Source organism: Pomacea canaliculata, linkage group LG1, assembly GCF_003073045.1.
Source record: "Pomacea canaliculata isolate SZHN2017 linkage group LG1, ASM307304v1, whole genome shotgun sequence".
Classification (NCBI taxonomy): domain Eukaryota; kingdom Metazoa; phylum Mollusca; class Gastropoda; order Architaenioglossa; family Ampullariidae; genus Pomacea; species Pomacea canaliculata.
The window spans coordinates 11,008,351-11,035,564 of record NC_037590.1 but is presented as its reverse complement, the minus strand read 5'-3'; the positions used below and the strand labels follow the sequence as shown (position 1 = coordinate 11,035,564).

The 27,214-nt window shown below is 37.6% G+C and overlaps 3 protein-coding genes across 13 annotated transcripts; all 3 read left to right on the top strand.

Moving 5' to 3' along the window:
• Positions 1 to 632: 632 nt before the first annotated feature.
• On the top strand, positions 633 to 9,433 carry LOC112557583 (transcription factor A, mitochondrial-like). Of its 7 annotated transcripts, XM_025227570.1 has the most exons (9): positions 737 to 848; positions 2,785 to 3,430; positions 3,880 to 4,052; positions 4,789 to 4,922; positions 5,181 to 5,251; positions 5,565 to 5,714; positions 6,033 to 6,128; positions 7,026 to 7,082; positions 7,814 to 9,433. In XM_025227570.1, the coding sequence occupies exons 4-9, from the start codon at positions 4,820 to 4,822 to the stop codon at positions 7,955 to 7,957; spliced, it is 621 nt and encodes a 206-aa protein (XP_025083355.1). In that variant the 5' UTR covers positions 737 to 848; positions 2,785 to 3,430; positions 3,880 to 4,052; positions 4,789 to 4,819; the 3' UTR covers positions 7,958 to 9,433. The 7 variants fall into 7 exon arrangements, with proteins under 7 accessions (XP_025083323.1, XP_025083355.1, XP_025083364.1 ...); XM_025227579.1 differs by lacking the exon at positions 3,880 to 4,052; XM_025227553.1 differs by having other exon boundaries at positions 2,785 to 4,052.
• A 1,960-nt stretch (positions 9,434 to 11,393) lies between these two features.
• On the top strand, positions 11,394 to 20,984 carry LOC112567102 (transcription factor A, mitochondrial-like). Of its 3 annotated transcripts, XR_003099747.1 has the most exons (9): positions 11,406 to 11,554; positions 11,740 to 11,928; positions 12,648 to 12,781; positions 13,023 to 13,093; positions 13,348 to 13,485; positions 14,756 to 14,830; positions 17,065 to 17,121; positions 19,280 to 19,522; positions 19,561 to 20,984. XR_003099747.1 is itself a non-coding variant. In XM_025243652.1 (8 exons), exons 2-8 carry the CDS (start codon positions 11,852 to 11,854, stop codon positions 19,427 to 19,429), a joined length of 702 nt encoding a protein of 233 aa, XP_025099437.1. In that variant the 5' UTR covers positions 11,406 to 11,554; positions 11,740 to 11,851; the 3' UTR covers positions 19,430 to 20,984. The 3 variants fall into 3 exon arrangements, 2 of the variants coding, with proteins under 2 accessions (XP_025099445.1, XP_025099437.1); XM_025243652.1 differs by having other exon boundaries at positions 19,280 to 20,984; XM_025243660.1 differs by lacking the exon at positions 11,740 to 11,928 and having other exon boundaries at positions 11,394 to 11,554; positions 19,280 to 20,984.
• A 597-nt stretch (positions 20,985 to 21,581) lies between these two features.
• Positions 21,582 to 26,876, top strand: LOC112567079 (transcription factor A, mitochondrial-like). Of its 3 annotated transcripts, none has more exons than XM_025243627.1 (7): positions 21,582 to 21,737; positions 23,129 to 23,262; positions 23,512 to 23,582; positions 23,865 to 24,011; positions 25,079 to 25,174; positions 25,829 to 25,885; positions 26,461 to 26,876. In XM_025243627.1, the coding sequence occupies exons 1-7, from the start codon at positions 21,667 to 21,669 to the stop codon at positions 26,626 to 26,628; spliced, it is 744 nt and encodes a 247-aa protein (XP_025099412.1). In that variant the 5' UTR covers positions 21,582 to 21,666; the 3' UTR covers positions 26,629 to 26,876. The 3 variants fall into 3 exon arrangements, with proteins under 3 accessions (XP_025099412.1, XP_025099420.1, XP_025099427.1); XM_025243635.1 differs by lacking the exon at positions 21,582 to 21,737 and adding an exon at positions 21,748 to 22,277; XM_025243642.1 differs by lacking the exon at positions 21,582 to 21,737 and adding an exon at positions 22,297 to 22,605.
• The last annotated feature ends 338 nt before the right edge of the window (positions 26,877 to 27,214 follow it).

The following is a 27,214-nucleotide window of genomic DNA, read 5'->3' as shown; positions in this document are numbered from 1 at the left end:
TCTCTTACAAGACTGAAATCACACTATCTGTCATTACCTCTCCAACAGAAAGGCCAGACTTCAACACAGAAAACATCTAGACAAGTTACAAACCTCAAAGTACATGTATGTGGAGACGCTCTCTCTTTCAAGACAAGGAACCAATTAAGATGCCTATTATAGGTGTCACTTTCGATACCAGATTAACTTGGAAAATGCAAAGTGTGCAGCACGGGCTAAGCATGGATCGAATTTCCCTGATGAAAAAGATGAATGGAACTTCTTGGGGAGCAGACTTCAGTGGCCAAAGAAGTCCAGTTTTGGAATATGGAAGGGCTGCTTGGGGTCCAACTTTGAAACGTATAGCCATGCAGAACCCAAAATCAGGCATCTGGAATTATCACTGGAGGCTCTGGAGCCATTAGGTCAACTCTGATTCATGTAACTGGATTGCAAAGTCCAACACCAAGAACCTAGCTCATCCAAGCTGCAAAGTTATGGGGAAAAAACCAAAACAACAACAACTGGCGATCACCCAATGCAATTTACGCTGTGCATGATAGCAAAGCTTCGTGCTTAGACTATGTTCAGGGAGGTGTCACAAACTCACTGCATTCTAACTCTGTTTTATTTTTGTAGATACTTAAATAAATGTTAAACATTCTAAGAATGTATTCCAAATATTTTATTTTTCTCTTTCCACTTGTTTTATTGCTTCTATAAAACGCTTTGGCATATTTTCGTTATTTGTCACAATGTAACTAACGATTACCCTGTCAACACGCGCGAGTAAACATGGCCGTCATACTTGCACGTTGTAGAGCGATCTCTGATGTTTTCATGAAGCATTTGGCATTAACCACACCTGGGTATGCTGAATGTTTGATAGGTGACAATTCTAAGATAGTTTTGGTATTTGATTAATCTCTAGATACATCATTTATTCATTCGTCCTTGAATTGGTAGCAATAATAATAAGCGCGCGATTTATGATTGCTCTCACGAAGGAACATTCTCTCAGTGCTGGACACAAGACATGGAGAGTATACGGAGAACGGATCGATTAACACCAATACTGCAAGTAATTAAAAAAGCGTAGAAGACACAAACATGAATCGGGTAACAAATAATAATGAATGAGAAGTGAGTTGCGTGACTGGAGAGGAAGGCGAGTAGGCGGACTAGCCAATAGACGAAATAAAATGTGAGATCAATGGTTGAAAGATGTACTAGCCTTAGGTCGTTAAAAGTAATGCTCGAGGAAGTGATTTGTATTCAGTGCACTTTTAAAGGATTCGATGGTGGGTAAGTGGCGGATATGGAAGGAGACAGAGAGAGTTCCACTGTTTTGTTGCATAGTAAATAAAAATCTTTTGCCCATATGTTGTTCTGGTGACAGGAATAGTTGTCCACCTTGACATATTCAAGTGGACTGATGAACGATGATGGATTCTTCTTCTTGAGCATAAAGGGACTTTCATTTTATCCACTATACTACCGAGGATTTCATTTTATCATTATTGAGTTTCAGTTTGTTTTGTATCATTCAGTCTTTGACATCACCAGACTTTTATAGTGCTGATAGATTGAGGTGTAGTTGGTGGGGTGGCAACACAGATGCATATGACTGATGAGAACCATGAGACTGGATCCATGATTACAGTGGTTTTGTGTAAAAATGAACAGAATGGAGTTGGCAAAGAAAGTGGAGCATGACATGATTTTTATTCATCGTTTATTCATCATGGAACACAGTCTAAGTCTTATCAGTCAGACAGAAATTGAATGATACTAGTGTGGGTCCAGAAATTCCGCAGAGGATTGTGAAAACTTTGAAGAAGCAAAATGGTTGATAGACGGTACCAGTTGTAGGATGCTCATGGAAGAGTTTTAGTTCTCTTCAAACTTAATTTTTTTTATAGATCATTACATTTTAAACATTCTAAGAATATGCTCTAAAAATTTGTTTATTGTTTTTGTAAAATGTTTTGACATATTTCCATTATTTGCTGGGTTAGAAATAATGATATTAGTCATGACAAAAGTGATCTCTAGGTACATTAGCTGGTCTTCAAATATTATTTGTTACCGTCTGTTAATAAGTTGCCTGCTCTTTAGTGGAGAAAGAGAAGAGCGTAACTGTTATTTTCTCTTTGTTAATGGTAACACACCAGCTGTCCAGGTTGCGACACTAAGAAAGCTGCCTTCTGTATGTTGCAATGGTTGCACACTTTCCGGAACACCATAAAACCAGGTCATAGGAATACAGTACTGCTTTAACCCACTGGGCAGCTTTGATACAAAGTCAGGGATGTAGAGGATAAGCTGTTGGTGACAGGACATCGCCCTTAAGTACTTGTTGTCTCAATAGCACTTTCTGTTCACAGCTTCCGTCTATTTGCTTTCTGGCTCTGTGCTTATGCGAGTAGGATTTGATTCACCTGTAGAAGTTGCCTTTAATTTTATTCCACTGGCAGGAGCTCCACCAGAAGTTCATCTTTCCAGAATTTCAAATGCTTTTTATAAGTCTCTAAAGACAGAAAGGTTCATTTTATGGGATTGGAAAGGATCCTCAATAACCTGTGAAAGATGCTCATTTTGATCTTCTGTGCTTCTGTTGCCTATCCTGCTTGCTCTGGTACAATGATAGCCACTGGTTCCATAGTTTTATACACATTGCTTGTCATACTAATTGGGCAATAGCTTCTAGCTATAGCTTTGTTCGTCCAATTTTTAGGATCATCCTTGCTTTAGAAGAAAACTGACATAAAGAATTGGGATGCTAATGGAAAGATCCTGTTTCAGGGAACCATAAGGCCACACCTAGAATATAGATCCAGCTCTTGGTTGACAGCAAACAGGTCGCATCAACAGACCATGGATGTAATTCAAAACCAAGCACCAATAACATCACTGTTGCCATGAGAACAACACCAGTGGATGGAGGAAACAACAGATATCACCCTAGAGAATGTACAGCACTCATACAAGCTAAAAATATAGACGTCTGAAAGTCATCTCATGGGCACCAGACAGAAATGGTTCTCCATGAGAAGGCTGAAACGATCCAGCTTTGTGAAAGAGATGCATTAACTACAAAAATTGTATGAAACAAAACTGCCAGGAAATGTCTGTTCAAGAACCAGAATAACCTTCCTTTTAAAAGAAAAAAAAAAACAAGCTATATCTTAATTCCATATGCATAACAGCAATGTAAAAGGGATAATCCAGCAACATAAGGAACAACACTGTTGTAGCTGCCTAACTGAAATTGAAGCAATTGTCCATGCTTCATTCATTCTCTTGACTGGAGCTGGTCATTGGAGGGAGCACATTGATAGACATAGCAGCTGATAAGGCCAGCCACATGCCTGTCTTGAGCAATGGGAGAAGGTCCATGTTTGTAAGCCAGTTCTTCTTCTGGCCACATTGGTGTTGACCACCTTCTAAGGTACTTGTGCCAGGTCACATGACAAACCAGACCAGCTTACGCCACTTGGCTGTTATGAGTAAGGGTTTCTGGCATCCAATCAAGTGTGGCAATCATGCTTCATACAAAGTCTTTGATTTTATGTACCTTGTATGAGATCTAAAGCAGCCTCTTGAATTGTATCAACAAGTAGAGTCAACGTTTCATATCTATAAAACAGGATCGGTACTGTGAGGGACTTGTTTGGATTGTACATGTTATGGGTGTACCAGACCCTCTCCAGTCTAGCCACTACTGCGTTGAATGTTTTAGTTACTATTCTGGAGAGTCTAGACTAAAGGCCTGGAGAAAGTCTCATTGATTGGATCCAACTCTAAAATAATCGGTTCACATGTTTGATGAGTCAGTCTTGTTTTCTTAGGTTAATTGTAGCATAGGCATTTCTAATATCAGCGTACTATTTTTGTCAGCAAAGTGGTTTAAAAGCTACATAAGCCAGTTGGAGCCTGGTGCACATCAGAACATATTGCTTTGGCTTGTCAGTGTTGTGCATCTCATCCTCAAAGGAGCAGTTAACCATTTCTCAACATGACTCTGCCTTAAGAGCATCACACATTTGAAATCGGGACAAGGATGCAAAGGAGTAAGTGTTATGCAGAAAGGAGTGTATGGCAACCAACCTTGAACCAATGCCTAGTGACAGATTTGTACAGTTGGTGACAACCTTTATAGACCATCTGAAACAGTATAAGGATCACCAGTAACTCTTCAAATCTTTCTAAATTTAAGCAGTGTGTAGCACAGCAACAACTGAGAATGTGTTTATCTTGGAGGAAGAAAAAATCACTATCCTCTCTTTACTTGCCATATCCTCTTGTGCTTGTGTGTGTTTGAGAATTTGAAACATATTTAACATTCCTGTTTTGCTTGTTCGTAAATGGAGTGTTTGAATTCTGAACATCTTACCATGGCTGTTCTTTTTGCTTTTTTATGTATTTCCCATTTAGTTCAGATTTTGCTTTAATTTTTAAATTTTCTAAGTAAAACGTACTGTCCGCATAGAATAGAAATGCACAGTTGCATTCAGTATTGCTTTGAAAGGGTAACCATAAATTTAATGATGGGTAGTTAAGAAGCTTGTGAATACCTTTATACTTTGTTGTATCTTTGGGTAGTGCGAAAGCACCACTCAGTAGTTATGAAGGAACATGATTTAGAAGACTTTAATTTTGTACTGCATTATGTTACTGTTACATATGATGATAAACTTAACCTAATGTGATATAAGCAAATTATAGGTTTGTTTGTATGATACAGTACTTGATACCAGGTAAAGTTGTTATGGAAAGTTACCCATCTTATGCATCTTGTGTCCACAGACCATTTCAGGATGCACGATGCTTCATCAGCATGTCTCAGTCTATCCAATCTCCTGATGCTCCCAAACCACCACCTGGCCCATTTGTGAAGTTTATGCATGAGAAGTATTCAGAAATTCAAAAGAATAACCCAGGTTGACCATAGGCACTCATGTCAAATTTTTGCTTATTTTCATGTTTAAATTTCTGGTATCATTTCCATTGCTTCTTTACATTACAGTGACATTGACTTCTTTCATGACCTAAAAAAATAACCTGAAAATATTGCATATTTTTAAGCTATATTAAAATTTTTTATATTACTACAATTTTGGTAATTTTTGATATAAATATTGGAGTATGAGATATAGAATGTTGTTACATGGTTTTCTTTTTCCCCTTTTTTAATCAAGGTGCCAATATGCATAAAATAAGCAAGATTGCAAGTCAACTATGGCAGGAACTAGACCCAGAGGAGCGAAATGTGAGTTATAAATAGGAACTGGCGGAAACGTGTGTTTGATTGATGTAGTATAGTTCCAGTATCTACTTGTTTAAAATCACAAATCTAAACACAGGTAATTGATGCAAACTTTGTCTTTTCATTTTGTCCATTTATGTCTAGGACAGGATGAAAGAATCACTTCATCAAAAAACACTCAGAGTTTTAAAAATTTAATCCTCGTAGATTTATATCCTGTTACCTTAATAGAATATAATTTTTAATTACCTGCAATTTATGCATGCAAGGAGTCACCCATTTAATTGTAGCATGTTTTTTTCTTTGGTCTTAACAGGCATACAAGTTACATGCACAAGAAGAATATCAGGACTACAAACAGAAGTATTTGGTGTTTTTAGATGGACTCAGTGAGCAAGAAAAAGCTCAGCTACATAATGATACACGTGCACAAAGGGCACATCGAGAAAGATTTAAAGAAAAACAAGTTAGTGAAAGATGAGTTTATCAAAGCAAGACAGATATATGTCCTTCATTTCAAAATGTATATGGTGCCAGGAAGCTTTCGAGTTGTTCATTGGTTACATAATATTAAAAGATGCTCAGTTGTTCATTTGAGGATAAATTTATGACTTGAGAATAAAATTTGAAGGATTGTTCTGTGAAAAAATGTAAATGTTTGCAGCAAAATTTTTTATGAGAGTGATTTAGCTTGAGATATAAATTATGAAAACATTTAGTGCATAAAATCTGCAAGTTATTTTATGTACATATTTTCATAGATCATGTAATCCTTGCACTGCAGGAGTTTCGCAATCTGGGAAAGCCAAAGAAACCACCAAACGCATTCATGCTGTTTGTGAGATCTTCTCGGCTTGAACGGGGTGATACATCTATGATTGTGAGTGGTGAAAAGAAAATAGGCTGAGGACCATCTTTTGAATGGAAAACAAAATTTGTGGACTTTAAAAAAAGATTCTCTGCCTTTGCTGTGTATGCTGTGTACACTTAAAAAACAAACTCATCACAGTCTCTGTTACGTGTATAACAGTCTGTTACTTTTGGATTTACACACTAAGCAGAGAGTACAATTTGTGGTTTAAACTCTAAAGACCAACCTGAAAGGTTTGCATTTTTTGAAGATATCGGTAGTAAAGGCAATATCAACGTAACCTGTAAATTTCAGCTTTCAAAACCCATCCGTTAATTATCCGCTAGAAAAGTACGCGATTCGCACCTGCGATCAACGAGTGCCAGTAATGCTGTATTACATCACTCTAGTGCAGCCTTCACAAAGTTGCCAGTTTGGACTATTCGGAGGTTGAAAGTCTGCATTTCTCATGCTAAAATAGCAGTTTTCAAAACCACGAGAAATGCAGACTGTCAGCGTCCGAATTATCCCACCTGTCGCTCATTCTCTCTCTCTGATTGGTGTTGACTGCAGCAATGTTGTGAATGGTGCACAAGCGTAACGTAGCACAGTTATCAGCGCTTGTTGATCACAGGTGCGAATCTTAGTGGATAATTAACGGATGAGTTTTGGAGGCTGGAATTTACAGGTTAGTTTTTATCACCTATATCTACGGATATCTGGAAAAGAACACAAACCGTTTCAGGTTGGTTTTTAAAATATTTAATATTTATGTATTTACATGTTGATGCACTGTGTGTGTGTGTGTGCAGAATGCCTTTTTTATATACTTAGCTATGGTGGTTATTCTGATAAGATCTAGAGAAGATAGTATGTCCAGCATTATATAATTAATATTCTAATGCAAGGACTTTTAACTTTTTTCAGCAATTTAATAAACGTCTTGCAGATTACTGGCACAATATTCCCAAAGAGGAGAAAGAGGTAGTTGAATTTTTATAATATTTTTACTGGTGTATTCTTAAGTTTGCGGTTTCTGTAACAGTTGTATAAGTTTTGTGGACTTTAGAAGGCCTTTGACAGTGTAGACAGGGACGTCATCTGGAGTCTGATGATTTACTATGGTATTCTGCCTAAGCTCATAAACATTATCCAGGGATCGTACGAAGACTTTTCCTACCAAGTTGTCCACAACGACAAACTCACTAAACCTTTCGTAATGAAGACCGGCGTAAGACAGGTTTACATATCATCACCAACAATCTTCCTGATGATCATAGACTGTCTTATGCGCAAGACAACAACACCGGTATCCACTGGACCTTCACCAAACAGCTAGAGGACCTGGACTTTGCAGATGACCTTATCTGATTGGCAGCAGCATGCACAAACCAAACTGAGTAAGCTAGCCGAGGAAGCAGAGAAGACTGGCTTAAAGGTCAACAGAAAGAAGACCGAAGTGATGAGAATCAACAAGAACCAGGAACTCCCACTACAACTTCAAGGAGAGAACATCCTGGTAGCAGACCGCTTCACGTATCTGGGGAGCATTGTCAACAAGGACGGTGGAGCGGAGTAGCAAGGAACAAACTAAACTAAAAATATTCTCAAGTTTAAAAAGAACCACTTACATTCGTTATCTGTTAATCTATTAAGATAGTAAAAACGTGAACTGAATGTCCTTCTAAAATCATTGTTAATGAATTTTCTTGCAGATATATGAGGAAGATGCCAAGGTTAGAAGAGAACAGTACTTCAAGGAATTAGAAGAGTGGGAGAAGAAAATGATAGAAATGAGACGGGAAGATGTTGTTCGCAGAAAATTTCTTGCTAAATTCAAAAGAACTTTTGTTTCTTAAGTAGCAAAGAAATCCTTCCCATCAGCCAAAAGACAGAAGACAATCTCGGTATCGCCAGCTTCCAGAAGGAAAGTCACAAAGAAGTCACACGTTTCAGAAGAATAACAGATTCTTGAATTGTTCTGATGCATTTGTTTCATGCATATGTCTTATTCTCTTCGTGTAGACCTCTTTGACAGATGTGTTTGCTTTCCAGTGAAGGAATTTGGATAAAGTGTCTGAGTATCACCAGCATCCAGAAGGAAAGTCACAAAAAGCCACACATTTTAGGAGAATCAGAAGCTGATTCCTGATATATTTTGATATCTTTGTGTCATGTTTTTTTTTTCCCAGTAAAGTAATTGTGGTAATTTTGCAAGCTCTAAATAACATTAAAATGTATTTTGCCAAACAACATAAACAAGGAGAGGGAGGAGTTTTTTGTTTGTTAAGGACGGATTTCTTTTTACCTTTCTTTTTTAAACAGACATCAGCTCTGCATGGAGAAGTGGGTTTTTTTTAATCAACTCATCAGAGTAGCTTGTCTAAGTTAAAGGTGTCAGCTGATTGTAATCCTGGGAAAGCAATAGCTTAATTTTTTTTCCATTTATGTTTCTTTGGTTCCAACAGGTGAAAATGGCAGACAAAATTTCATTAAGCTGACTGATTTTATGTTACATGTAACCTGAGTGATTCGTTAGTGAATGTGTGTGCATGCATGCATTCAGAAAAAAAGTGTGATCTGGGTCTTTTTATATGATGATGACCAAGTTTGTAGTGTGTCACTGAAAGGTAGAAATGTGTATGAAAAAAATTAAAGGACTTTTGATGGCTGTTGACATTGAACTCTATTTTGGATGTAATAATGTACAGGTATCATATGAGAACTTCTCCCAGCATTATATAATGAGGGTATTGAGTAAATTATCATTTGATGTTAGTAAAATTCAGAATTCACTGAACATGTATTTAGAATTAAATACCCATGATCTTTCTCTATTGGCAAATACCTAAATTTATGAATGGGTTAAGAGTTTCTGGACGTTTTTGTTGTTTTTTTTTTTGCATAGAATGATCATTTCTGAGAGGCATTTTAGAGCTTGTGAAAGCCTCAAAGCAGAATGGACTTTGGGAACTATTCCGAGAGAACTAGATAAGCATGATGCGCATGCTTGTAGTGCTGGCCAGTAACCCCAATGTTCAGTAGATGACCCAAATCCTTACTGGGTTAGTTTTTATTTATGATGAATAGAAAGCAGCTTGAGTGAAAGCTAGAGAGTGTAACTCTTAATAAAAATCAGTTCCGAAGACAGCCCGAGTCCTTACTGGGCTAGCTTTTATTTGTGATGAGTAGGAAACCGACTCGTTGATTAGCTTGAGTGAAAGCTAGAGACATACTCTTAATAAAAGTACTGACAGTTTTGTAAAGCTGTTGAATTGTGTGCCTCAGACTCTGTATGTAAATGAATTAAATTTGAAAGGAAATTTAGACTGCAAGCAAAGGTTTTGTTTTGTTTTAAGAACTGAGAATATGGTCAGCTTTGCAATGCTCTTTTCAAGTCCCATCCTTCCCGGTTCGTCGGTGTATCACTGTATCCCCTTCTTGTCGTCTGCGAGGGTGGAGACCCCTTCCTCACTCTCCAAGGTTCCAGACTGCAAGTGCCAGCAAGTAGCGTTCACTTAGAACGGGCCTCCCTCAGACTTGCTGGTATGGCGCTCAGAGACGGTAGTCCCTGTTGTATTCGGAAAAGACCCCGACTAAACATCTACCCTGAACTATATACTGCTAGAACACGTGACCCATCTAAGCCAAATCTACCCGGCTCTGAAGCTATCGATCTAACACTAAGGAAACTATACTGCCTACTGAGTTATACCCATGAACTGCTACATCTTTCTGTTTTCCTACATCCCCTATAATCAGAAAGAAAAGTCACATTTAGCAATCAATGTTTTTAAATTTACAGGTATTAATCATGAAAAGAGACCTAATGTGTCATAACAGTTTAGTTTTTGTTTCACCCAGGGTCTTGCATGTTCTCTCTTAAATGACTTTTCAGAAAAAAGGAGCTGGTATAATTGAAAGTGACTAACCATAAAAGATTATAATTAATCTACAATTCATTGTCATAATTTGTTTCTAGCTGATTTTGTTTTTCTGTTTGCAAGTGTTTTCATTTCCTCTCTCCAAAAGCCCCGAACTTCTAGACATATATTATTGTAGCGGGAGAGCTTGTTTAGGGCAGCGTGTACCGCTGACAGTGCTTGTTCCCTCCACCCCGCATCCCTTTCCACTCCATGCTTGGTCGCGCGAGACGGGTGACAAAGCACCCAAACTGTCCAGTATAAATAGCAGGCAGAAGTCTTGCACCTGTTTACAGTGCTTGCACCTGTTTACTGAAAGGAGGGTGGTCCTGCTTGGAAAAGCAGTAAAACTTTGGTTCTGAGCAAGTGAGAAATACCATATTTTGCCGCAAGGTGCTATGGTCCTGATGGAAAGCGGCTCGCGTCACCCAAACCAACCCACAAATCACCTGCAACCAGCATTCAGCACAAGGTGACCATGACTGTTTCTGCTGTAAATTGATGCTACAGGCCCTGTGAATTATATGTACATCCTTTTTTTAAGTAACATTTGTAGATACCTTAACTGTACTGACAATGCACTTTTGTTGTACTAGTACAATTTTAAACACCTCTTGCTCATAGCAATACACATCTTACAATTATCAGTTGCCCATACTGTAGATATGTAATACAGCTATACAATTTCATGCATATCACACTATAGTGCACATATGCATAATCCCTTTTATTGCAGTCAGTGCATAATATGGAAATCCGAGTGGTCTTAGTTTAAAAAAAAAGGGGGGGATCCCTAGGAATCTGCATTTAATGAAAACTTGTCCAGCAGCCATAACTATGTCACAATCAATGCTGCCACCTAATAAAGCCATAGATGCATAGTTACCATGAAGATTATGAGGGTGTGTAAATATACACAAACGCGCACGAGGTGGAAAGGGTGGTGGACGTGGCAAAGGGACTGAAATGAAATAGATCTAGACATACAATAAAAGGTGTGGTTCTTATACTTGAACATTGATGGCATCATGGACGTGTATAGGTGGATTGCTGTCTGTCTGCCAAGACCAACGTTTAGCCTCTTGCGAAGTTCTCCGCTGTTAGTCTCGGCGAGCCTAAACGAAAAAAAGAAAAATAAACCGGAAGCTTTGTCATCTAATGCCTCGTTTTAGCAGTTAACTTGAAAAAAAAATCGTCTGCTAGCAGTCCAGTAATACAAGTTCGCGATGGCATGGTATCTCTTGCGAGAGACAAAGTCATTTTGTTACAATAGAAAGAAACCTAGATATCGCGTATCTTCATATATATATTAACAGTAGCGATTTACCATCGCCTTTACGCTGAATACGCGGTGTAGTAAGAAGTCTAGCCATAGTTTCGTCAGACTTCTCGTAGCGGGGGGTGGGTGGCTGTGTAATAACTTCCGGTTTGGTTTCACAAGTTCGTGATCAGCGTAAACATGACCGTCGCGTCTGTATGCAGGCGCTTTATTGCTGGTGTTTACGCGAAACGTTTGGTATTAACTACAAATGGGTATGTTTGCTGTGGGATTGTCGAAAATTCTAAAGTACATTTTCACGTGTCTGTGTCTCCAAATATATATGAGACTATTTTTTCAGAGATATTTAAATATAAACTGCTTCGAAAGTCAGGGCTGGAGAATGTCACTTAGATTGGGTCTAAACTATGGAGTGAGAGAGGGAATTTTCTTTTCTTAGGCGAATTGTACCGAAGCCATTTCAGATCTCGGAGGAATATTTTTATAAGCAAAATGGCACTAAAAAACTGCATAGGCTGGTACACATTACGGTCAGAACATGCTGATATGGGATGTCGAAGATGTGCCCCCAAGGGGCCAGTCGACTGTTTTCCCGACACGACAACTGCATTAAGATCATCATAGAGGGGTTAGTACTTTGCAGAATGAGATGCTATTTGAACCATATAATGACCTGTAAAAATATGCTTGCCGTCAGTGACAGCCATTATAAAACACACCCAAACTCTTCAAATCTATGTTTAAATAATATGCAACACGCCAACACTTTCATGTTTATCTTGGAGAATAAAAAATTAACCACCTCTCTGTATCCTCCATTCCCTCTTGGGCAGATGTGTGTGAGAGTGCTTGTTTGTAGAGTGTTATAGAGATTTCTCTCATTTCTGTCTCATTGAAGTCTTCCATCTATTTTTTGTATTTAAAATCTACTTTTTTTTTTTACATTTTTTCTCCTTTAGCTTTACGTGTTGCTGTGCATTTCTACAAAAATTTTCAGTTTGAATAGAACTGCACAGCTGCATTTAGCATTTCTTTGAAAGGAATGGCATGAATTTAATGAGTTTAAGTTTAACATTGTGAATAGTCTTATTTTCTGCTAAATATAGGTGTTGTATCTCCGGGTAGTGCCGAAGTGGAATGGGCATGACTTAAAATTTTTGAAGGAGCATGGTTTAATTTTAGCTGAAAGAAAAATGTTTAAAAAGTTAAGATTTTGATTTGTATGGCTGTTAAAAATAGTACTATACTGAAGGTAATTTTGGTAACATAAAAGAAAATTATATGGTTTTTGTGTTACAATGCTTAATGCCATGTTAAGTAACCATCTTAGTTATCTTGTGTCTACAGACCAGTTCAAGATGCACAATGCTTCATCAACATGTCTCAGTCTGTCCAGTCCCCTGATGCACCAAAGAGACCACTTCACCCATTTGTTAAGTTTATGAAGGAGAAGTATTCAGAAGTTCAAAAGAATAAGCCAGGTTTGTTAAAGACACACAAATCTTATTTATTTTCAGTTTTAAATATCAGGTATTGTTTCTGTTGCTTGTTTATATTTTAGTGACAATGAAGCAAAACAACCCCAAGAACATTGCATGTTATTTTAAATTATGTTAACACTTTTGGTAACAATACTATTTTGGTAATTTTTGATAGAATTTTAGAAAGAGAAGTGAGATGTAGAACTTCGTGGTATAGTTTTCTTTTCCCCATTTTTTTAAGGTGCCAGAGTTGGTGAAGTAGCCAAAATTGTAAGTCAGCTATGGCATGAACTAGGCCAAGAGGACCAAAATGTGAGTCATAAACATATGGTGTGGTATCAGAATCTAAATGTTAATGATCACATATCTAAACACTTAAACAGGTTACCATTTTGATAACTTCCTTTCATTTTGTCCATTTATGTCTAGGACAAAATGAAGGAGCCACATCATAAAAAACACTTAGATTTTAATATAGGAATTTTAATCTTTCAGGTTTTATAGCCTGTTACCTTGCAAGGAGTCACCCTTTTACATGGCTTAGCATGGTTTCCATATATTGACAGGCACGCAAGTTACAAGCACAAGAAGAATATCAGGACTACAAACAGAAGTACTTGGTGTTTTTAGATGGACTCAGTGAGGAAGAAAAATCTCAACTACGTGCAAAGAAGGCATATCGAAAAAAATTGAAAGACAAACAAGTTAGTGAACATTACGTTTTCCATGTAACACAGGGTGGATATGGTTTGATCAGCACTCTGTATCTATAAAATTGTTTTACACTTTTAATTATCATCATGTCAGAAGAAACACTTTTAGTCATAATTCATTATCAGAGTATCTTCACGAACAATATACCTATCACTCTGTACCTTAACTGTGACCAGTCATTTGATGGGCATGATGAGATGCAGCAATAACTCAGCTGGACCTGTTCTGTGCACCTCTCATAAGGTTTTCCAGCTGACACACTGTCCACTTGATTTTAGTAAGCCACGTTCTGTTTGCCGCAATATACATATATCTGCCTCTAAAGCATGACCATTCCTTAGTAATAAACAAAGTAGATTGGTCTGGTAAATGTATCTAAACAGTTGATACTACATGCATGCTACAAGATAAAATAATGATAGAATATGAATTAAAGAAATAAATGTTTAAAAAAAATTATTTCTTCAGAACAAAATGATTAATGCATAATAATGGAATTTACATAGCACGTTTTCCCTATACAGATGTGAGTTCAGTGTACTTTACAAGATATGACGAACTGTAGGCAATGATGCCTTATGACTTAGAAGGGCATCAAAATCAGGCAAACATGCATACTCCACTTGTGCACAGTGAACATTACCAGGAACATGAAAGAACACAGGTGGAGAAAGGAACAGGGGAAACTGATTACAGTAGGCATTTCCAAAAGAGATAGGTTTTAAGTCCCGATCAGAAAGCATGTAGCATTCCAACTGTACATAGAGACAAAGGCAGGGCATTTCAAATACTAGGGCCAGAGAGTGACTGCTGAACATCTCCAGTCTGATATATGGGACAGTGAGAAAATGTGGGCAGAGCGAACTAACCTGCCAGACTGGTAGGGCAACATAAGCTCAGAGAGATTGGGGTGAGGCCATGAACAGCACAATAGCAAAGTGTGGAAATCTTGAATTTCATATAGGAGAAATATATTAAAATCATAATTCTTAAAGACTAAAGTCTAAAATTACTTTCATGTTGTTCTACAAAATCCTCTCTATCAGGTTGGGTGCTTCAACACTAAAAGAACATTACTGTTAATTTAAGGATAAATTTATGACTTGAAAATTTGGAGAATTTTGTTATGGCATTTAAAGAAATGTAAATGTCTATAGCAACATTTTTTTTATGATGGTGATTTAGCTTGAGATTTAAATGATTTGTGTATTAGAAGATCTATTTCATGAAACTATGTATTATGTAATCCTTACATTACAGGAGTTGTACAGTCTGGGAAGGCCAAAGAAGCCACTTAATGCATACTTCATGTTTATGAGATCTCAGCATGAACGGGTTTGTTTGTTTGTTTGCTTTTAAAGCTGTGCCAGCAGCTGAGACTATATCACGACAACCTAAAGTAATCTTAACTTTAAAAGTTTAGGGACAAAACCCCCAGAGTGACATAGCCATAACATTCTTTAAAAGATCAACGCAAGAAGTAAACAATATATAAAAGGGTGGGCAAAGTGTAAAAAGGAGTGGTGAAATTCAAAAAGGCCACCAACAAACCAAAAATCCATAAGACAAACAGCCATCAGGTCATAAAATTTGTTAGATCTGATGGTAAAGTGCTATCCTCCTTAAAAAGTAAAGACTGCTGCCAATGGGACAGACCTGAAGAAAGAAAACTAAAGAATTTTCTGTAAAAAACTGCTGACTGATAATCTGGAGCTGAGGACAAACAATCATAACATGTACCACACTAAAACTTCCCCTACACCATGGACAAACTGGTGGTGGCTCACCTCATAAGAGGTGTCCTTGTGTAGCATAGGTGTGTCCTAACTTTAATCTAGCAAGGACCACCTCCTCCCACCTCACAGGATGGCACGAAGGTAGATGGTTGGAAAGACAGGAAGAGTGGCATGTAATTTATGTTGGCCAGGTGAGTTGCCATAGGGACTGATTGTAGGGAGAAGGTTTACAGTCTGATGATATGAGCGAGTGTAATTTGCCAGGGGACTGACATGCACCCTTAGCAGCCTGAGATACCAGCATGGCCAGAAGCCCAAATAAAAACAATATCCTTGTTACAATGAATGAGTGCTGCATGAATTGTATGAAACTGGAACCATGAGAGGGTGGTCAAAATCAGTGGAAAGAAGAGCTTGGAAGGTATAGAGAGAGTCTGAAATAATTAAAAAGTTGTGCTCCGAAGAGTGGTGAACATGCTGCAAGGCAAACAAGATGGCCTAAGTTCCGCAGTGAAAATAGAACAGCCATCTGCCAGTCGGACTGAAGCAGCCCATTGCAGTTGACAGGAGGGAACTGCTGCCGCAGTGACCGGGCCACCACTTAGGACTTTGGAGCCATCTGTAAAGATAGAACAGAATCCAGGATAGTCAGAAGGGAGTTCCTGAAAGCGTTGGAGAAAAATTATGTTATCAGTGTCCCCTTTTTTAAAGACTGTAAGATCAAGATGAATCTCTGGAAAGGAAGGGTCCAAGGAGGAGCTAGTAGTAGAGGGAGAGGCTCTTCTCCGACATCTTGTAGGTGAGGTGCAACACAGAGTGATAATGGCTTTTGCTCCTTGGTACGAATGGCATACAGGGCAGCACCCTAAGGTCTGAAAGCAGCACAGAGAAAGTGGAGGCTCACCAGCTTCTGTGTACAAACTTTGTACAGGATGGGAATAGGATCAAGAATTTTGAGGTAGGACTCTCGAGCAGAGCCGTAGATGATGAATCCATAGTCTAGCTTGGAGCGGACCAGGGCACAATACAGACTGACATGGCCAACTACTCTAAGAATGTCCAAAGCTTTCTGACAAGAAAGGTGTAGAGATTTGATATGAGAGAGAAAAGATAGTTTACAGTCAACGATAACCCCAAGGGACCCCATCAGGGACCTCAACCTCCAGGATCCTGACACAGGGCCTAAAGGAGGCCACAGAGAAAAAAAAAAGACTTCAAAAGAAAGACATGATGGAAAACAAGAAGACAGGTGAAAGACCAGTGTAGACAGAAGATAGGAAGGATAAAACTATAGTATAAGAGGGTGATGTTTGATTAGAAGAAGAATATAGATGAAAGGGCCAGGTAAGGGAGAAAAAAGAAAAGCATAAGAAAAAGGGGGTGGGCCTAATTAGTCACCCAGCCAGAGAGAGGCTGGGTGTTCATCCGCGGCATGAGAATGGGCAGGGCTTGAACAGGGTGATGCATCTACGATTGTGAGTGATATAAACAAAATAAGAAAGTTAAAATCCATCTTTTGTAGGAAAAATAAATCAGCGACTTACAAAAAAAAAAAAAGTTCTCTTTCTTTGACTATGGTATTTGACTATGCATAGTAGACTTGAAAAGTATTGCCATCTCTGTTGCATTTAGATTTACACATTAAGCAGAAAGAATAGTTTGTATTTTAGACATAAAATATTGAATTTTTATTTCCATATTGTAAATTGATATAGATGTTTTTCTTTGGTACTGAGCTTTGGCAGTTGTTCTGAAAAGATGTAGAGAGAAAGCCATCTCTTGCATTATACAATAACTAATATTTTAAGACTATGACTTTTTACTTTTTTCCAGCTGCATTATAAAGATCTTGCAAACCACTGGTACATTATTCCCCCAAGCGAGAAAAAGGTACTTGTTTTTTTATAATTGTTTCTTTTTAGGTGTATTTTTATGCTTACCTGAATATGACTTTTTTGTGATCTTTTATTCACTCTATTGCAAGTCAGAATCATATGCTTTAACTTTTTTTTTTAGATTTTGTATATTGCTTGATCTGCCTTGCTTCTTTTGATGATGTTTTTGATTGAACATTTTCCAAATGATGAATTTTTGAGTTTAAAGATTGTTTATAGTACCTTAACAAGACCACTGCAAATTGGTGCAACTTACCTTGTAGTGGTATGGTGACTTGCACGTTGTGTCGATCCACAGAGCTATGTTGGCAGGAGCCTTGTGCTCCTAGATGGTCTAACCAAGTGGAACAGCTCTGATAGGGTAGAATTTAGACTAAAATGTTGCACCCTGGCCCTCCAGGTTGGGGGTTTTGCTTTGGACTAACAACCCACTCATGTAAAAAAAAAAAAAAAAGCAGCTGCTACAGAAACTGCAACAGTACCACAACAGGGACCTGGTCAGGAAGATTCCTTTCTAGAAGAGCTTATGACACATGCTGGTGAAAGCCTTAGGGAGCAAGCTTGCCGACATCATTTAACGACCAAGTCAAGAACCAGGATAGGGACCTGGAACATCAGAACCCTCTACAAAATTGGCAAGCAAAATGAGGAAATACTACATCAGGGTTCTTGGGTTATGTGAAACAAGATGGAATGGAAGTGACCAGGCCAAACTCACATCAGGAGGAACCATTATTTACTCTGGCCACAAAGACCTGGACCATGATCATGCCTAGGGAGTAGCACTGCTGATGTCAACAGAGGAACCAGTCTCACCATGGCTCATGTCAGTGAGATTCAATGCCTAAAGGAACGAAGATCACGATCATCCAATGCTATGCACCAACAAATGCAGCAGATGAAGAGCCTTGCAGTCTCTGCTTGGCTGCACATCAAGAAGAGATCTGAAGGTCATTATGGGAGACCTAAATGCCAGAGTGGGAGATAATAACACCAACAGCAAACTCATCATGGGAAGACATGACGTCGGCACCTGCAATGAAAATGGGAAACTCTTCACAGACTTTTGTGCTTTCAATGACCATGTCATAGGTGGCACCATGTTCCCACACAAAAATATACACAAGACAACTTGGACTTCCCCTGATGGCAAGATGAAAAATCAGATTGATCATATAACGGTTGCTCGAAAGTCGAAAAGATGTCCAAGTGAGAAGAGGTGCAGATGTTTCTTCAGACCACTAGCTTCTAGTGGCAATCTTCAAGATTAAGCTGAAGTCTTTCATTGATCCAGCAGGCAGACTCAGTACCTCAGGAACAAGGAAACAAGGAAAATTTATGACTGTGAAATCAAGAATAAGTATGAGAACCTTTCAGGACTGACAGAGGAATCAATGGAAGAAAACCAGTCAACACTCAAGAGCATTTGGAAGACAATCTGTACAGAGCTTAAAGGTTAACAGAAAGAAGACTGAAGTGATGAGAATCAACAAGAAGCAGGAACTCCCAATCCAACTTTAAGGAGAGATCCTGGAAACAGATCACCTCATGTATCTGGGGAGCATTGTCAACAAGGACGGAGGAGTGGACGATGACATCAAAAGCTGCATCAACAATGCCAGGTCCGTCTGGAATCCCTAAGCATTATCCTTCCACAGTAAGATCTACATCTTCAACACAAATGTGAAGGCTGTCCTACTATATGGTTCTGAAACCTGAAGAGTGACAAACACCAACAACAATAAGCTCCAGACCTTTACCAACCAGTGCCTACGCCATATTCTGGAAATAAGATGGCTGGATTAAGTAGGTAAATGTTATCCAAATTTAGGTGAAGGTTTTAGTATGATTCTGTCCACTAGAGCCTTTTGCTTACACAAGCATCCACACACACAATTTTAATTATTTGAAAACATCTTTATAAATGTGCGTGCATGTCTAAAGCTTGGTGATTGGAAACAGGCGAGTTACATTCGTCTTGGAACACAGCATGCACACATGCCATATATAAGTTATAGTTCATATGTAGAATTCAGGTGTATAAAGGGAAGAAGTGGAACCAAAACTAACCACTTGTATCCATTGAATTCATTAGACTGTTAATGGCAGATAATAAAAATATGAACCTAGTGTTCACATAAATCTTCTTTCAGATACACAAGGAAGGCGCCAGGGTAGAAAAAGAAAAATATGACAAGGAACTAGCAGAGTGGGAGGAGAGAATGATAGAAATTGGCCGTGAAGATGTTATTCGCACAAGTTCTCGCATCAAATTCAAAAGAGCTTCAAAAATCCTTAAGTAGCAAAGAAATCCTCCACATCGGGAAAAAAGGCAAAAGACTGCTACCAGCATGTGGAAGGAAAACCACAAATAAGTGCTAATTGTAATCAGTGCTTGCTGGGAAGATGATTGTATGAAGTTTTATTTTTGTCATGCTGTTTCCTTGGTTTTAACAAGTGAAAATGGCAGAAAAAAGACCATGTGTTATGAATTTCATTAAGCTAGCTAATTTCCTGTTTCATCAAACTTAAGTGTGAGTGTGCTCGCACCTGCACATGTGTGTGTGAGCACACACGCTTGTGTGATAAATGTGAACTGGATCTTGTAGAATGATGACAAAAAGTTTACTTGTGTTGTATTATGTGTCTGTATGAGAATGTATGCCTGCCCTTGTGAGCGAAGACAAATTTCTGTCCTGGGTCTCCTGGATAGACAATAAAGTCTGTTTTGATTTTGATTTTTATGAACAGTAGGAATGTATATACGTAAACATTGTCAATTTGATTGCTTTTGAAATTGAACATTACCTTGAATGCATTAAAATGTGTGCTTGGATAATCGTACAAGAACTCCCAGCAATTTTATTGCAAGCCTATTCTTGACTTTAAGAATTTTATCATTGTCCTGGATATGAAACTGTTAAATGGTTTGCTGAGACCTGACATCCTACAACTTCACAAGAGGTTTAGACTTGGTTAGAGTTGGTCTCAGCAGGCACCCAGCAGTCCAGAGGTGTACATCCATGATTATTGGGAGTATGCCAAGTCATCATTTAATGTTAGGAAAGTGTAGAATTAACTAAACATGTATATCAAATTAAAGACCTTCATGCTCAAAATCACTTTTCATATCTCTTATAAATACCTTGAACATGAAATTGCAGGGTAGACGTGGTGAACCCACCCTCATTTTCTCTCAGGGAATAACTGATATATCATCCATAGATCTCTATGTGTACCCCTAGTCTAGTATTCTAAACTTCGAGATAAATGAAGATAACACATAAAACAGTGATCACTTGTCTATTATTATCACAATGCTGAAGGTGAACCAGAAAACATATTCTATATAATCACTTGAATAAATGCAAAATAGACAAACTGGGATGGGTATAAACTACTAATAGCAGAAGGTGTGGGCACCTGGTATAGATTCCAAACTTTCCCTAACAGAATTATTAAAGCTATTATTAAGTCTGTCTGTGTCAAGAAATAAATGTATTTATAGGTTAGACATGGTGAAGCCTATTAAACAGCTATAAAAACAAGAAACATAAAAATATGGGGTGAAATACAAAACCATAGACAACAGAAAATAATACCAAATGCAAGAATCATTACAAAAAAAACCATGATTCTACAAGCCAAATAGGAAGAATGGCCCAGGTTTACTGAATCTTTACATTTAAACATCCCTATCAAGACTTGCTAAAATCCACCAAAATTTGGTGATAACTGAGGGTGTGTAGGGGGTGGGTGGCATTGTTGGGAAATCAACCAGTTTCATACCAGTAACTGTGACTTCAGTCACCGATAAATTCAATTTCAAATGTTAAAATAAACCTTTTACAAACTATATTATACTTTTCTGTCATTTTTGCTTGATCAATCATGCTTTTTCTGTCATTGTTGTTTGACTGAGCAATGACACCTGTTTCATGTTAACGTCTCCATATGCATTTAATATGAACTCCAAACTGATGACAACAAAGGGTTTGTGAGATCTGGGCAGGGGTGGGCAAAGTTTCAATAGGCTATGTAGTTTCTGGCATCTGTGCTTTCTCTTTTCCAGCATTCATGGGCATTAAATTAAAACTGCATGCCATGTAAACGTGGTTAGTGAACCCACCCTCTTCTTGTTCACTTAGGACTTAATTGCAAACAGCCATCAGGGGTTAGGAGCTTTATGAGCACGATCAACTATTCAACTGGAAGATCGGGGCAATCCGAGTTTGGAGATCCTGAAATATTTATGCTGCTCTAAATGGGAATCAAGATCTTTCCTCCCTCCCCCCCATACAATACAGGCATACACAGAGGTCAAACTAGTTATTCAAAATTAAAATGCAGCATTTTTATCAATTCAAAATATATCGGCTGTAAAATCTTGGAGGGGCTTCTAAAAACTCAGAAACAATCACAGCATTTATCATTTTCCTCATGTGAACAGCCATCTTGAAGGTTTGACTTCCGGCCGCGGTGCGTGGCGCGTGGCTCACTTCTCTGTGCAACGCGCCTCATGTAGGCGTTCAGTCTCAACATGGCCGCCGCCTTTGCTAGTTGGCGGTCAGGTGCTGGTATTAGCGCAAAGCGTTTGTTAACAACAAATAGGTATGCTGGATGGGTGATAGTCAACAATTCCGATACTTTCTCATGTCTGTGTCGGATTAGTCTATATGTATATGACACTTTTTGTCGAGAACAATTAAATATAAATTGCTTCGAAGGTTTTCGTTTCAGAGAGGGGGCACCAAGGCGTTCACCTACCGAATTCATTGTGTAAAGTAAAGCTGTTTGAATCCGCTCACAATATCACTTTAAAATCAGCCTTTTCTTTGAAGGGAGCCAACCTCCGATGGATGTTCCCTAACGACCCTAGCAGATACGCCAGCCGTGTTACGGACTGCTGATTTCTAATGCTGTTGTACTTCATAAATTTCAAATTAACCTAGGCCGAATGAAAGAAAATGAAAACAAGTACACATCACATTTTGGCAGACAGGTCGTACTTTCCAGGACATTGTGACACCCGTTCGCAGCGCTGGCTGTACTCTTGGGACCAGCTGACCGTTTTTCAACACGACTACTTTCATTTCAAGTTTGAATGAAAACCCAAAGGAGTAATTGCTGTGCAGAAGAGGATGCCACGGGATATTACTTGAACCCTATCCAAAGTATAGTAAAAGAGTACTTTCAGTGATAGCCTTTACATAGCCAGTGACATCGGAGTCAGTATGAAAAATGTTCTCCAGTAACCATGGACATGTAATATACAAGTTCGTGCAGTAACTCATCGGGCGGTCCGGTGGGGCAGCGGTTAGTACCTGTCATCTATATTGAGAGGGTTTGCTGTCCTGGGTTCAGCTCTCCTCTTAGGGCTGGCTGCCTTGCCGTGATCAAGGATGTGTATGTTAGTTTGTGCCGTGCTATGGCAATAGTTGCTGGCTCGTCACAAAACACTAATTCCCGCCTACCTCCAGTAACTCTTCAGATTTTTCTATATTCAAGCAGTTTGAAGCACATGAAGAGCTTAGAACATGTTTATCTTGGGGGGAAAAAATATCACCACCCTTCCTTTATCTGCCATGCCCTAATGTGTTTGTGTGTTTTTGAGAACGTGAAACACATTTAACATTTCAGTAGAACTTGTAGTTTAAATGGAATAGAAATGTACAGCTGCATTTAACACTGTTTGGAACAGGTAGTTATAAGTTTAATGATGGAAAGTTAGGAATCTGGTGAACAGTCTAATACTTAATATAGATTTTGTATCTCTGGGTAGTGCTGAAGTGGACTGATTACCATTCAAAATTTGTGAAGAAACATTGTTTATAAAACTTTTGAGTTTATACTGTGTATAGTGCATTATATTACTGCTAGAGACAGTGATACAGTGAATGCAAATTAGCTAGTATAAATAAAAGCAAATTATAGGATTGTACTATACAGTGCTTAATACCATGTTAAGCTGTTGAGGTGAATTACCCATCTTGTGTCCACAGACCAATGCAAGATGCACGATGCTTCATCAGCATGTCTCAGTCTATCCAAAGCCCTGATGCGCCAAAGAGACCACCTGGGGCATTTGGAAAGTTTGTAAAGGAGAAATGTTCAGAAATTCAAAAGAATAACCCAGGTTGATTATAGGCACAAGTAAATTATATTTATTTTTGAATTTCAAATATCATTTCCATTGTTTATGTTAAAGTGGCAATTAAGTCTTTACGTGAAACAAAACAATAACCCTGAGGATATTGCATGTTATTTTAAGCTATATTAACATTTTTGCATTACTACTATTTTGGTAATTTTGATAGAAATATTAGAAAGAGATACAAAATGTAGAGCTTTGTGGCATAGTTTCTTTTAACCTATTTTTTTAAAGGTTCCAATGGGCCTGAAATAACCAAGATTGCAAGTCAGCTGTGGCGTGAGCTAGGCCAAGAGGAGAAAAGTGTGAGTTATAAAGAGAGAAAACATGTATTTGATTAATGTATGGTGTGCTATCAAACTGTTAAAAAATGATATATCTAAAGACTTAAAGCAGGTAACAACTTTGTTGAGAACTTTGCCTTTTATTTTGTTCATTTATATATAGGACTCAATTTAGGAGCCATATTATCGGATAACATTCAGGTTTTATAGCATGTTACCTTGACAGAATATAAAGTTTAAATACCTATTTAAGTAAGGAACCACCTTTCTACCTGACATTGCATCTTTTTAATATATTGACAGGTACGCAAGTTACTTGCACAAAAAGAATATGAAGACTACAAGCAGAAGTATTTGATGTTTTTGGATGGACTCAGTGAACAAGAGAAGAAAGTTAACCTTTATCACAAATTTGTAAAAGAGGCACCAGTTAAGAAAAAGGAAATCAAAGTTAGTAAAACTTAAATATTCCATGTAACCAAGGTTGGATATGTATTTCATAAACTGTACGGTCATCAGACAGAAAACTTAATTAAGCTGCAGTTTGTTTTGTGGGATGAATTTAGATTATTTACTACTAAATAACAAAACACTGGTGCCGAAAATGTCATTTGTGATTCAAAGTAACCTATAATTTTTTATGCTTAGTACTTAAAAGCTGGAGAGTTAATCATCCTGCCAGGCAACAGTTTTACATTATCCTAATTCATTGACAGAGATTCTTTAATTTATGAATGTTGCACATATGCCTGCCTCTGAACCATGACCATTCGCCAATGAAAAAAGTGGGTTGGTCTGATAAATTAATCTTCAGTGTTGAACATTTTCACTGATTACATTTTACTTTGCACTCATAAAGTTATAGTAGATACAGGTACATTTTGTGAGCTCTCTGGCAGACCTGTCATGTTCACCTGATGGACCTTTCTGACTGGAGAGTATTTCTGTTTTTAGACTGTATCTTCACCAGTATTGTCTGATTGCTGTGGATAAATTTTACCCTTTTTTTTCGAAAGTTTTAGTCATTTTTAATGGCCTCAACCTCAACATTTTTCACTGTACTTTTCACAGAATTCCACACATTAATAACCTCCATTATTGTTTGATCTGGATTCTACCATAGCACAGATTTTACTTTTTTCTTGATATTTTCATGGCATAGTGTAAAATATCAGTCTCCTTCATCTGCACTGTCTATGAAGATTAGCCATTTATATGTTGCTTATTTAAGCATAAAGTATATGGAGTGTCCTGAAGTTTTTGACTTGTTTATTGCTTCCATCACATTAAAAGCACACAGCTGTTGATTTGAGAACAAAATTTATGACTTGAAAATAAAATTTGAAGAATTTTGTTATTATGGCAGTTGACAAATTTAGATGTATATTCCAACATTTTTTATGATAGCGATATATCTTAAAATATAAATTACGCATACACTTGGTGAATAAGATTCACATGCTATTTTATATGGATGCTTCTTGAAACCATATAAGTATGTAATCTTTACCTTGCAGGTGTTGCACGGACTGGGAAAGCCAAAGATGCCACTAACGTCATATGCACTGTTTTTGAAAGCTTCTAAGCCTAAACGGGGGAATAAGTCTATGGCGGTGAGTTATATAAAGTAAATAAGTAAGCTAAGGGACCATCTGTTGAAGGGAAAACTACTTAGGGCCTTTGTGTGCAGAGTAGACTTGAATTTACTTGCATTTAGATTAACGCTTGAAGTAGAGTACAGTTTATATTTGAGACCTTTATATATAATAATTGGGTATTTACAGTTCATGGATTTTTATATATGCACATCTGTGCAGGTCAGGAAAAACTTGAAAAATCAGTATATTCTGAAAAATGGTTTCTAGTCCATGGAGCAGCCAATATTTGTTAAAATAAAGGAAAATAAGGAAATTTACAAGGGATTTTTTGAGGCTTTTTTTGTTTTTGTTTTTTGCATTAGCTTGGTGTCTTTTTGTTTGTACATTGAGTGTGCTGTTAAGTTCGGCATATTTTATCAGCCTCTCTTCAGTGTTACTTTTTTCACAATCAGTGACTTCACTCTTCCATCTCAAGACCTTATATGGCAAAATGTGTCTGTATTTACTCTTTAGGTGTGTCTGTTGTATGATTAGATGTTTGTATAGACATTAGCATTCAGATTTATTTAGGATGAGTCTGTAGTTTTTCTTGTGAAGCATTGAGCAAATTATTTTGGAAAAGTGCTATATAAATGTTCATCATTATAAGGCTTTGAACTTTTTTTTCAGCAATATATTAAAGACCTTGCGAACGACTGGCATAATATTACCAAAGAAGAGAAAGAGGTATTAAGATTTCTGTAATTTTTTTGTCTTTGTTAAGTGTATTCTCATGTTTACAATGGCCTTTAATCAGGCTATTACACATCAGATTCGTGTGCCTTAATGTTTTTTGTTTTTTGATAAGTTACAGAGTAGAAAGACGGTTTTTAGACAAATAGAAGTTACTCCTAGTACCTTATCAAGATTATGAATGTTATTTTTGTCCTAGGATGAAATGGATACATATTCAGTTTTAGATGTTGGTGTTACCCTGTTCTCTAGATCCTCTTGTTTTCACATACACAGAAATTTTTGGTCATTTTAAAAACTTTATGGACTTGTGTACATATCGAAGGCCTGGTGTTGGTGGGAGGGTACTTGTTTAATTTTATCTTTACAATTTTTTGTCTTGGAACATTTATAGGATGGACATATGCAAGATATATACTTTTACAAGGTATAGAGTTTTGAAATATGAGTAGGAACAAAAGCTCACCACTTATATTTAGCAAATCTGTTATGGCATATGATGAAAAAATGAGTCTGGATGTTCTTCTAAAATCGATTTTTAAAAAAGGTGTGCGTAAATCTTCTTACAGATATATGAGAAAGATGCCAGGGTAAGAAAAGAAAAGTACATGAAAGAATTAGAAGAGTGGGAGGAGAAAATGAAAGCAACTGGATTTCAAGATTTTATCCGTGAATCATCTCGAAATAAACCCCAAATAACTTCTGTTTCGAATGTGCCAAAGAAATCATCCTTATGAGGCAAAAAAGCCAAAAGACAATCTCGATATCACCAGAATCCAGAAGGAAGATGTGAAAAAGTCACTTACATCAGGAAAATCACAAACATATTCTTGAAATGTTTTGGTGTTTGTTTTATGTATGTCACATTCTCTTTATGTAGACTTCTTCAACGGGGAAGTTATTACTTAAAAATGCACTTGAAGTGAAAGAATTTGGGTAATTTTATAAACAAAATAAGCAATAAAGTATCTTTTGATAAATTAAATAATTTTTCACTGTTTGCTACCAACTTCTGTCTGCCGAGACCAACGCGCAGCCTGCCTCTTGCAAAGTTCTCCGCTGTTAATCTCGACTGTGCTTTGTACAAACATGCCTCATTTTAGCATGAACGTGTATTACTGGACTGCTGCCAGACTATTTTTTCCAGTTAACTACTAAAATGAGGCATGATACTACAAAGCTTCTGGTTTAGTTACATTTTTTGTTTAGGCTCGCCGAGACTAACAGAGGAGAACTTCACAAGAGGCTAAACATTGGTCTTGGCAGACAGACAGCAATCCACCTATACTCAAACATGGTTTTAGTAAACTGCAAAATCGGTTG

Coding starts and splice junctions, on each gene's coding strand:
- LOC112557583 (XM_025227538.1), top strand. CDS start 775: ATGGCCGTCATACTTGCACGTTGTAGAGCGATCTCTGATGTTTTCATG. Junction 4,923..5,180: donor AATTCAAAAGAATAACCCAG/GTTGACCATAGG, acceptor TTTTTAATCAAG/GTGCCAATATGCATAAAATA. Junction 5,252..5,564: donor TAGACCCAGAGGAGCGAAAT/GTGAGTTATAAA, acceptor TGGTCTTAACAG/GCATACAAGTTACATGCACA.
- LOC112567102 (XM_025243652.1), top strand. CDS start 11,852: ATGTCGAAGATGTGCCCCCAAGGGGCCAGTCGACTGTTTTCCCGACAC. Junction 12,782..13,022: donor AGTTCAAAAGAATAAGCCAG/GTTTGTTAAAGA, acceptor CATTTTTTTAAG/GTGCCAGAGTTGGTGAAGTA. Junction 14,831..17,064: donor TGAGATCTCAGCATGAACGG/GTTTGTTTGTTT, acceptor ACTTTTTTCCAG/CTGCATTATAAAGATCTTGC.
- LOC112567079 (XM_025243627.1), top strand. CDS start 21,667: ATGGCCGCCGCCTTTGCTAGTTGGCGGTCAGGTGCTGGTATTAGCGCA. Junction 23,263..23,511: donor AATTCAAAAGAATAACCCAG/GTTGATTATAGG, acceptor ATTTTTTTAAAG/GTTCCAATGGGCCTGAAATA. Junction 24,012..25,078: donor TTAAGAAAAAGGAAATCAAA/GTTAGTAAAACT, acceptor TTTACCTTGCAG/GTGTTGCACGGACTGGGAAA.